Raw genomic sequence first — 11,686 nt, forward strand, 5'->3', positions numbered from 1 at the left:
AAGAATTGAAGTTGTTATCCAATCTTTTTGATTGCCTTTGAAAGAGATTATTTGATTATGACATCTATATAAATTAAGAAAAAAATGTCTTACTATCACTATGTGAAAGGGATGATAGAATGAGAACATTATACCATTATTAATTTCAAAAGAAATTTTACTTTTTTGGGACGAAATTTAAGTGTCTCTTTGGTATGAGATAATGAAATCCAAGAACAAGCCACTTTCAATAACAAACTAGACAAAACCCCTATTCCACCATATGTACCATCGGGGTATAGTGCCACCTATCGTGATGGAAGAAAAGCTCACAATGAGGAGGGCTCATTACCATGGACATGGAAAGTCTTTGATGATTGCATGACCATGGTTCTCAAATGAATCGATGACTCCGAATACAAGATTGTGGAAGTTAGATGTGAGCTTTAAGGATGTTTGTTTACACTAAGAGGTTTGGCGCAGTTCCTCCGGCCTTTCGCACTTGTGACCGAGTATGGTCCACTTTAAATGTGGTGCTTCCGGGAGCCAACCCATTGAGGATGGTGAATCTATCTTTTTGCTAGAAGCGAGTATATGTTGTGATGTGTTTTTCCTAATGAAAACTTGATCGCTTTATAGTTTAAAGCGTTTGATTCATGTTATCGCATCTGCTCTAACTCTTGATGGTGATATTTTCTAGTTGGTTGTTGTTCTCGTTGAAGAGAATGTAAAGAACTTTACATTCTCGATCAAAGTCATCATCTGTTGCAACCCAAACAAAGAATCGATGAGCAAAATGAAACCATAATCGAACAAACACATCCATATAGAATTAGGGTTAGAATTGAAATTGGAGACTAGTCTCCATCTTTAGGTTGTTAAGATTCGAAATTAGAGACTGGTCTCCATCTTCAATCGAGCTCAAACTAACACTAGAAACAAGGTGTGGTGTCTAACCCTTGAAGAATCACTAGTAGTCAACCCCTAGTACTAAAACCCTTCTTTGTCTAGCCTTTAGATTTCGTCGAAGCAAACAATGCATTTACCCGTTGAAATTAGCGTTGTTGAACTATTACTAACGATTAAAGCATACCGCGCGCTTGAGAGCCAAATCCGTTGATCTAAAATTTAAGAGCCTAAATAGTATTTTTTTTTCATACAATAGAATTATATATAATGATGTACATAGACGTATGTGATACACAAATTACAAACCATAGAGTATGTACTTAAAGAACAAATGGGAAACCTACAAAATGTATCACATGTCAATCACGTGATGGAACATGATGAAATCATATAATAATTTCATGAATATTCACATGACAAATACAAACACGCTTAATAAAACAAAAAATATAAAGAAGGATAAAAGATAAAGGCCCCAAAGACCTTTGGTATGGTTAGGCCAAATTCAGACCATTAAGAAAGGGACTTTTTTAACCTTTTAAAAAGATTAAAAAAAAAACTAAAAGACACACGTGTCACCATCGCACGCATGAAAAGTCCCCGTTATGTAAAAGGGATTAATCAAAAAATTGGAAAAATGTTGCCCATAACATTTCCCGCCAAAATAACACACATGCACACGTGTGAGAAGATACACATACAAATCAAAGCATGTATCTCTCAAACAACTCTCAAAATCAAATCTTTTTTTTTTCATCAAGAAAAAATAAAAATAAAATTAATTTGAAGCGAAAGAAACTTCGACAACGCCCTTCGACTGTTTTAGTCTTTTTGTCGTTTCAGCAACCTTTCATCTACAAACCGATAACCAGTAGTATATCCACGTGTCATCCAAAGCTTGTTGTTTGACGAGATTAAATCGATTTTCAAATCCGATTCCAAACTCTATGCAAGGAGGGACCCACAAATGCCCAACCCCTCAATCTTGAATCATTCAACAAATGAATGCCACATTTGAATTCATTCACCATTCCCACCTCTATCACTATCACAAACCAAAACCAACTTTCTCACACCAAAATGATATGTACCAAACTCCCCTTTCCTTAGGGAATTAGCAAAAGCCAAATTTATGAATTATGACTATTGCCACCTACTAATAAACTAATAAAATCACTCTTAGTCAACTATTTATATTTATATATTGGGGTGTGCTCAATACATAACCAATTTTATATATATAAACACGAGAAACGCATAATGCATAAGATACATAACCATCTTACGTATCATAGTTAAATTATAACTGTTTATGCATATCTCACATATCTATATTTAAAATTGATTATGTATTTTACGGATTCCTTTATAAAAAATAGAGCGAGGAATCTGGGACGCCTAAAGTTGAAACCACACAACTTTTCTTTTTCTATTTTCCCACTCTACCCCATAATTATTTATTTATTATTGATGTCTTTTAACTAGAAGTTGATGTTTTGTCATCGTCTACCCACAAGTAGTTGTTTAATTTCCTTCTTTTGTATGAATAGGGCGACGAAGACGAAGATGACGAGTCACCTGACTCGATACTCACACGAGTCGTAACTCGAACTTGTACCGGTAATATCTTTGTTGATTTTGTCGTCGATTGATTCAAAGTACTCACTCCTTGTACTAGTCTATAACATTTTGTGATCTTCTCCTAAACAAATCAAAGGAATCAAAATTAGTTAAGTTGTTTATTAATATACGGGATTAGAAACCCGTGTATTACACAGGGTTGGATCAATTAAATATTAAGTTGTTATTAATAAGTAGAAAAAATAAAGTAATTATTTAGAAGGCGGGAGAAGTGAGAATATTATGATTGAATGAATATTATTGTTTAATACGAGAAAAATGCGGGAAAATAAAGATGAGTCACACCAGAAACTGACACGTGTTTTCAAAAAAAATCAGTAGAGTAGATATAGATATATATATATATATATATATATATATATATATATATATATATATATATATATATATATAGATACGGATATGTTTATTGCATATTGATAGAAAAAAAATCACAAATTTATACATTTGAAACATTTTCACGATTCTTATGGTTATTTTGAAACGAAATAAGTTGTTTTTGACATGTGGTACAAGAGTTAAAGCAGAAGGCGATCGACTTACTTTGCTTAGACCATCACACCATGATTCGGCTTGATCGGCATTTACAAGCGAGAAACTAGAAAGATCACTTGCTGCACATAGTATGGTTGCAGCAGCAATACATGATGGCCAATACTCAAGTAAACTAGCTTCTGCAAAAGTCAAACTTTTTGGTCAACTTCTTTTATAATTTGAATTTAGAAGCGCATGCAATGCAAGAGTACTAATACTATATTTTTATTTTGTGATTATTTAAGCCTGTATAAGAAGCATTTGATTTGTTAGTACCAACCAAACACCTACATGCATGCGGAACATAAACTCTTTTTATTAAACTTGTCTTTTAAAATACAATAATGTTTGTTACAACCAATATAGTATAGATATTACCTTGAATATTGGATAGAATAATTTGGGTTGCTCTTGAGATAAGGAAGCCGGTATAAGTCCCGGTTGGATCGATCTTGTGAGCGAAAAAACCGATAAAGCTAAACGGTGTAACGGATCTCAGTCTCCAATCCAAAACACCAAGGACAAGAAACTCCATTCTTCGTATTGTTTTTGGCTCAAAAATGTATTTTGCACCTTCGATCTGTGTCATAAAAAGATAGGATGATTAAAATATTAGCTTAACGCTGTGTTCCTGAGTTTCATTTAACAAAAGAAAAAAAAGGATTTGGAAGGATGTCAAAAAAAAAAAAAAAGTTGTGTTCCAGAGTTAAATGCCATTTTAGTCCCTATGGTTTGGGCAATTTTGTCAATTTAGTCCAAAGGTTTCATTTTTCGCCTGTGAGTCCGAAAAGGTTTCATCGTTGCCATTTTAGTCCACTGGGTTAACTTCATCCATTTTGTTTGTTAACGAGGAGGGCAATTCAGTCATTTTATATGTGATTCTGTTAACTAGAAGGCCAATTCGGCCATATAAAATGACCGAATTTCCCTTCTCGTTAACAGAAAAAATGGATGAAGCTAACCCAATGGACTAAAATGGCAACGGTGAAACCCTTTTGGACCCACAAGCGAAAAATGAAACCTTTGGACTAAACTGGCAAAATGGCCCAAACCACAGGGACTAAAATGACATTTAACTCTAGTTTTTTTTTTTTTTTTTTTTTTTTATAAAACATTAGCCTCCACTCCATATCCTATATTTGACCAACTTAAACACACATGTTTATAACCGCCTCATCAAAGCCTTGAGTCGTTTTTCTCATCGCCTCGTGCCTCAAGTGCGTCTGATACGCGCCTTTTAAAACCAAGATTAATAAAGTGAAATGTAGAATAACTTACCTGAAGATCAAGAATGGAAGGAACAAAAGGTTCCTCCATTTTGGCTGCTAAAGACAAGCAAGCCACAGATAAGAGTTGCAAGGGCCACCCATTTCCCTGTTAATTATTAAGAAAATTAATTAGGAAAAAATACCTGGTAATTTAATTAAAATAATAATAATAATAATAATAATAATAAATAATTAATTAATAATAATTGATCATTAAGTTAATATATTTAGTGTTTTCTGGTGGGACTAGAAGAGACAAAGGTGCACATCCTAATGTAACCCTTTTCAAGGGGAAATAATTATATACAAATTAAATGTTATATATATATATATATATATATATATATATATATATATATATATATAGGTGGTCGAATAGACAACGAAGCAGTTGAGCCCTATATCACTCGATGATTATTCCATGACAAAGATGTTTGTACTAATTAATTAACAATTTTTCTTTTTGAAAAGTATGAATGTTGACAACACAATCCAGTTTAAATCAAACTCTATAATGCCAATCATGAGCGAGGTAAATCAAGCAACGTCTAGTTGCGTAACACAATGTAACTGTATATAAACAGATACACTGGAATGCAATTACGCAACCATAGCAAAGATGATACGAACAAAATAGATAAATAAAATTAAATATTTAAATTTAATTTCGGTTGAAAATCTTATATATAATTAGAGGCCGGTTATTGTACAATTGCCCTTAACGTATGAAGTGTACGCTAAGAGAATATAACATGCGGATCTAGTGTTATAACTTCAGCCGTGATTTGTATAACATGCGGATTTGGAAAAAAAACATAACATGCGGATTTGGAAAACATAACATGCGGCTTGTGGAACAAATAACATGCGGCTTTTGGTTGTTTCAACATGCGGGTTTTAGTTTGAGAGGATTATAATATGCGGAATCTACATTGCGTACGCTGATACGTTAAGCTCAATTGTACAGTACTCTTATTCTATGTAATTAAGGTATATAAGTTGTCTCTTTCTAATTTTTTATATTGTGCTAATAATTAGATATTTTTTCTGACTTTTTTTAATACATTGAAAATAAGAAAAAGCCCACTCGATTCAAAAAAGTCAATAACATTCATTACGTTCACTAAGAAATTATTTGGGATCTCTAGAGAGATCATTTGACTATTTAAAATGGTCGGTTTATTCCTATACTTTTTCCAGAAATTATGAAGGCATTTTTTTTATTTTCATACAATGAAAATGGGAATATTTTATAGCTCCAAACTTATATATTAGAAAACAAAATTAATTCTAGCCAAACTAAAATCCAAAAGCTTATATACAATAAAATATAAAATATTATATAATATGATCCTTTGGACTCTTGTTACATAAAGTGTAAAATAAAGAAGTATAAAGACCATAAAAACACAGCATTTTGCTTTAAATGTAGAATATTATATAAACTCTGATCACACTCTTTTTAGAAAACTCCTTGTATTTTTCGAACAATACGTACAAGTAAATAATATGAGGTAACTTATAATAAATATTAAAAATAAAGAGAACAAAATTAAAACTAAAACTAATACAATTTTTTTCTAACTACTCTAAACACTACAGATAGAAACAAAAAGAGGTGAACAAAAAATATGATAGTGGTTATAAACAATTTTCTCTTTTTTTCATAAATAAACAAATTTAAATAATACAAAAGTTTTTTTTTTTTTTTTTTGCTAATAATAAACCTTAAGCTATAGTTAATAGTTAACAACCTTCTCTTATAAATTGAAAAAAAAAAAAAAACAAATAAGCCAAAATGCATTTAGTATACTGTAAAATATTATGTATTATACAACATACTATACAATATTACGTTGTGTAATACAATCAACAACACATGTGATAGTGAATGCCAAACAAACAATGCATGTGTTACTGATTTGACGTATATAGTTGGTCCTGCTTTATGTATATAACCTACTTTGTATAGCGCCCTGGCCACATCAGACTCGTTAGCGCTCTATAGCGCTCTCACCCCATCTCCTGTGCGCCAAAGGGGGCGCGCCATCAATGCCCCGTCATTGCAGTAACGAGCGTTAAAGGGAAAAGCAGGATGGGCCCATTCTTTTCAACAAATCAAATCTTTTTCTCTGTTTTTTTTTTTTGTTTGTTTTTTTTTTTTTTTTTTTTTTTGCATTTTGTTTGATATGTGACTTTAAACTATTGCAATGTGATACACCCTCCAGCCTAATATTATATATTATATATTTATATTGTATAACATAATGGGGTAAGGATAGTGTAAAAAGGGCCTAAAGTGTGAGAAGTGTAAGAAGTGTATTATAACACTATATATAATACTATATAACACCATATAAACACCGTATAACAATATGTAACACCATATAATACCATATAACACTATGTAACACTATATATCATTATATAACAAATATAATACTATACATCTATCATAGACATGCTATCAGACAACCTATAGTGTTATATTTGTTATATAATGATATATAGTGTTACATAGTGTTATATGGTATTATATGGTGTTACATATTGTTATACGGTGTTTATATGGTGTTATATAGTATTATATATAGTGTTATAATACACTTCTCACACTTCTTACACTTTGAGCACTTTTTACAGGATCCTCTACCTAACATAATGTACTATATTATGTTATACAAAACGACCAAACAACGTAGCAGATACAAATGAGGGATATAAATGAAAACAAATAAAAACTTAACAAGGTCTAAATGCTAACAAAATAAACAAGGTCTAAATGCTAATAAAATAATTGAGGAGTTAGTTCTTTAACCACAAAGTTGGTTATTCTCTAGTTATTAATAACTAATGATTTTTTAAATTTATAACTACTTTTTTTAGTTGGTCATACAAAAGGCAACATGTTATATCTAAAAGAATGCGGGAAATAACCGCGCAAAATAATAGTGGAAGGTTTTTTTTTTTTTTTTTTTTAAATTTTTGGCGATTTGAAATTAATGATGGAGTTGACGGAACATACCACCGGGAAGCCACGACAATAGATGAAACGATCCAGGTAGTTGACGGAGAGATACGCCGTTAACGGCTGAAAACCATAAAACCGTTGCACCTGTAACAAAGCACCATAATCAAATCACTAATGAACAACCCCAAATGATCGAGTATGAATCGCATCAAATCACATTTTTTACACTTTTCTCAAACGGTTATGTCAAACGGTCCATAGGGATGAGCACGGTATCCGTTCGGTACTGAAAAATGGAAAAAAGTGGGTACTGGTACCGAATATACCGGTTCTAGTGGCGGATCTTGCCCGTTGAACGTCCCAGGGCCGAAAGACAGGCACTAAAAAATGCCCGGGCCGAACATAGTATATACAAAAAATTTCGATCGAAATGCGGAAATTAGCACTACGATCGAAAAAACTTGCCAGGGCCGTGGCCCTGGCACGGGCCTTCTAAGAACCGCCCCTGACCGGTTCGGTACCGATACCGCCGATTCGATGCCGGTACCTGGTACCAGATGCTTATCCCCCGATAAAGTTGTTTGGAATAAACCAAAGTTTCTCTTTATATTTATGATAAAGTATCAAAAACTCTGGAAATAAATACCGGTACCCGATACCAAATGCTTATCCTAGTCAGTTCATATATGATGGCGCCGATCTCAGATTCGCAAAAGCAATCCGATGTATTTTCGAAAGAGTAAATCCAGCTCAACACGAACATAAATTACGATAACAAGCGAGGCGTAGTGGCGGATCCAGGGGTGTTTTGGGGGTTCCCGGGAACCCCCTTAGTTTGGAAAAAAATGAAAAAAATAGTAGAAATTTTGTATGATTTAAAAAAATAGTAAGAAATAGTGAAAATCTATCAAAAAGGAACCTGGAGTGAAAAATTCCCAGATCCGCCACTGCGCAAATTCATAACAAGCTTTTTAAATCGCACTAGTCTACCATAACAACCGATGCGCACGTTAGCAAATTTATAACAAACTTTTCTCAGTGTCATTAAATTAAACCAACAGCCAAAGCGCAGCAAATTTGTAACCAACTTTTGTCAGTCGAGTCATAATACATAACAACCGAGGCTCACGATAGCAAACCTTTTTCAATCGCATTAAATTAACGGTAACAGCCGAGGCGCCCTTTAGCAAATTTATAGCAAATATTTTTCGATCGCGTTAAAATAACGAGGACAACAACCAAGGCGCACGTTAGCGAATTTATAACAAACTATTATCAATCGTACGGACAATAGTTTTCATGTTTTCAAATTAACGAATACCGTTGATGAAGAAATCGAGTTATTCGAATTAACAATATGTATGCACATCTAGGGATGAGCATTTGGTACCGGATATCAGTACCGAACCGTACCAGATATATTCAGTACCGGTACCGATATTTACGGGTAAAACTGGTAAATACCAGTACCGAACCGGTATATTTGTACCGGCACCCAATTTTCCCGTTTTTTTGGACCGGTTCGATACTGAACGGGTACCGTGCTCATCCTTGGTGTAGCATTAGCACATATATTACCTTGAGGATCCATGCAACAGATTCTTCTCTCGCAGAAGCATCTAGAACTTGCGATTGAAATCTCTCAACGTAATCGATTCCAGGAACGAACTTCCTCTCCTGTTCTACAAACTCCGCAATCGAATCATCGAAATCGGCACAATAATCGAACTCATAAGAACACTGTGGCCGTTCATCGGCGGAGAATATGCCGGAATCCTCGCCGCAGAGTAAGTCGGAGCACGATACTGACATGATGATGATGATAATTGATGGAGTGATACTGATTGCTCATGCTGATCTGGTCATGTTTGTTAGAAATACGGCGAGTGTTCCGGTAGGTTTAGGTTAGAAGTGACCGGAATGTGGTGGCCAGAGAAGTTAACTGACCGGTGAATATATTATTAATAGCAAGTAGGAGTGGTGGTGTAAGAGATATTGAAATGCTTCATCTGTCTTCTCTAGTTATATATATGTGTGATTGTATACATGTCTGTGTATTAAGCTACTTGTTTTTGTACGTATTTGTAAAGATATTTTATTTTTTATTTTTTAAGTAATATGTTGTGTGCGGAAAAAACATATAATAAAATGATTTACGAACGTAGTTTTTTTTTTTCTAGCGACGTACGGTTAGGATTTCGCTAATGGAGAGTATTAAAATCTCCTCTTATCTGGCTAAGAGGTCGCTTGCTCCTTTATAAGGATTTGAATTTCCATCACTTTTGTAAAGAACATCATACCACTCTGTCTCAACATGTAGGTGAACATAAATCTACATTTACAAATGTTGTTTGTCTAACTTATGACATAACACAAATACAATTTTAGGCTAATAATTTGATAATTATTTAAATAGTTTGTCAAACTTGTTGCTCCAATAATGTTAAGGAAACATTAGTGAACATATATCGACATCTACAAATATTGTTTGATATTAATAATTACCCGATGACACGTGCATTAGATGACCGGTTTTATGGAGAAGGTCGTGAGAATTGATAATACATTTTATACGTAGTGACTTATAGATATAAAATAAATTAGATTGTGCGTAAAGTATGTGATTATATAACCGTTTTATGAATTACATGAATGTTTTGAAAGCGGATTCAAGTTTGATTCATATAAGGAACACTCCTACCTTGAAATGCCTACTTGGGTAATCATGAATGAAGAACATAAACAATAGTTATAAAATTAGGAGGAAAAAAACCCTACTTAAATACCGTTTAAGTGTCTCTGGGTCCCTGACTTGAAATTTAAAATTGAGTAAATTGCCATTTTAGTCCCTGAGTTTTGTCCAAATTTACCATTTTAGTCTAAATAGTTTTTTTTTTGTCTCTGGGTCCCTGACTTTTCCCTTTTGTTGCCATTTTAATCACATACACTAACTTCATCCAAAAACTCCATCTTTAACCAGGGGTATTTTGGGGATTTTCATTTTAAATGTTTTCAATAATTGTCATTTTGATCCAATTCCAAAAAATAAAAATAAAATCCAAAAAATAAAAAAAAATTCCAAAAAATAATAAAAATTCAAAAAAATCACAAAAATTCTAAAAAAATCCAAAAAATCCGTTTCGGCGCGAACCGTGTCGAACCCGAACCGTTTCGAGCTGAACCCTTTCGACGCGAACCGTTTCGACCCGTACCGTTTCGACCCGAACCTTTTCGAGCTGAACCGTTTCGACGCGAACTGTTTCGAGTTGAACCGTTTTGACGCGAACCGTTTCGACCCGTACCATTTCGACCCGAACCGTTTCGACCCGTACCGTTTCGAGCTGAACCGTTTCGAGCTGAACCGTTTCGAACCGAACCGTTTCCAGCTGAACCGTTTCGAACCGAACTGTTTCCAGCTGAACCGTTTCGATGCGAACCGTTTCGACCCGAACCGTTTCGAGCTGAATCGTTTCGACGCGAACCGTGCCTTATCGACGCGAACCGTTTCGAACCGTACCGTTTCGATGCGAACCGTTTCGAACCGAACCCTTTCGAACCGAACCATTTCGACCCGAACCGTCGAAACGGATCAGCTCGAAACGGTTCAGCTCGAAACGGTTCGGTTCGATAAGGCACGGTTCGGTTCGAAACGGTACGGCTTGAAACGGTTCGGCTTCGAAACGGTACGGGTTGAAATGGTTCGGCTTGAAACGATTCGACTTCGAAACGGTACGGGTCGAAATGGTTCGCGTCGAAACGGTTCAGCTCGAAACGGTACGGGTCGAAACGGTTCGCGTCGAAACGGTTCGCGTCGAAACGGTTCAGCTCGAAACGGTTCGGGTTCGAAACGGTTCGCGCCGAAACGGATTTTTTAGAATTTTTATGATTTTTTAGAATTTTTATTATTTTTTAGAATTTTTTTGATTTTTTGGAATTTTTTTTATTTTTTGGAATTTGATCAAAATGGCAATTGAAAACATCTAAAATGAAAATCCCCAAAATACCCTGGTTAAAGATGGAGTTTTTGGATGGAGTTAGTGTATGTGATCAAAATGGCAACAAAAAGGAAAAGTCAGGGACCCAGAGGCAAAAAAAAAAAAAAACTATTTGGACTAAAATGGCAAATTTGGACAAAACTCAGGGACTAAAATGGCAATTTACTCTTTAAAATTTAAAAACCTTATTAACATTCCAACGGGTTAAATAGTTACAATTATTAATACATCAGATGACATAAATGCTCATGGCTTTGTAGCCTAGTGGCATCTTGAGGATGGGATAAGGTTTTGGGACCAATAGGTTTTCCTGGTTCGATTCTCATAAGAGGGTTTTTCTCACATTTATTGGGTTTCCTCCTGAATTGGTGTATAGGCATTATACCTAG

The 11,686-nt window shown here is 34.4% G+C and overlaps 1 protein-coding gene across 1 annotated transcript; it reads right to left on the reverse strand.

The window, feature by feature from the left end:
* Positions 1 to 1,225: 1,225 nt before the first annotated feature.
* LOC110920851 (cyclin-D1-1) lies at positions 1,226 to 9,305 on the reverse strand. The gene is made up of 6 exons (XM_022165054.2): positions 8,881 to 9,305; positions 7,357 to 7,446; positions 4,342 to 4,437; positions 3,442 to 3,643; positions 3,073 to 3,203; positions 1,226 to 2,590 (listed from the first exon to the last, which is right to left on the reverse strand). The coding sequence occupies exons 1-6, from the start codon at positions 9,112 to 9,114 to the stop codon at positions 2,366 to 2,368; spliced, it is 978 nt and encodes a 325-aa protein (XP_022020746.1). The 5' UTR covers positions 9,115 to 9,305; the 3' UTR covers positions 1,226 to 2,365.
* Positions 9,306 to 11,686: the final 2,381 nt, after the last annotated feature.

This window comes from Helianthus annuus, chromosome 17 (genome assembly GCF_002127325.2).
Source record: "Helianthus annuus cultivar XRQ/B chromosome 17, HanXRQr2.0-SUNRISE, whole genome shotgun sequence".
In the NCBI taxonomy this organism is placed as follows: Eukaryota; Viridiplantae; Streptophyta; class Magnoliopsida; order Asterales; family Asteraceae; genus Helianthus; species Helianthus annuus.

Bases quoted from the DNA above. Each gene is read 5' to 3' on its own strand.
- LOC110920851 (XM_022165054.2), bottom strand. From the start codon at position 9,114: ATGTCAGTATCGTGCTCCGACTTACTCTGCGGCGAGGATTCCGGCATA. The intron at 7,447-8,880 runs GTAATATATGTG...GCTTTGTTACAG, and splicing joins CTGTTGCATGGATCCTCAAG to GTGCAACGGTTTTATGGTTT. The intron at 2,591-3,072 runs GTAAGTCGATCG...TGATTTGTTTAG, and splicing joins GGTGTGATGGTCTAAGCAAA to GAGAAGATCACAAAATGTTA.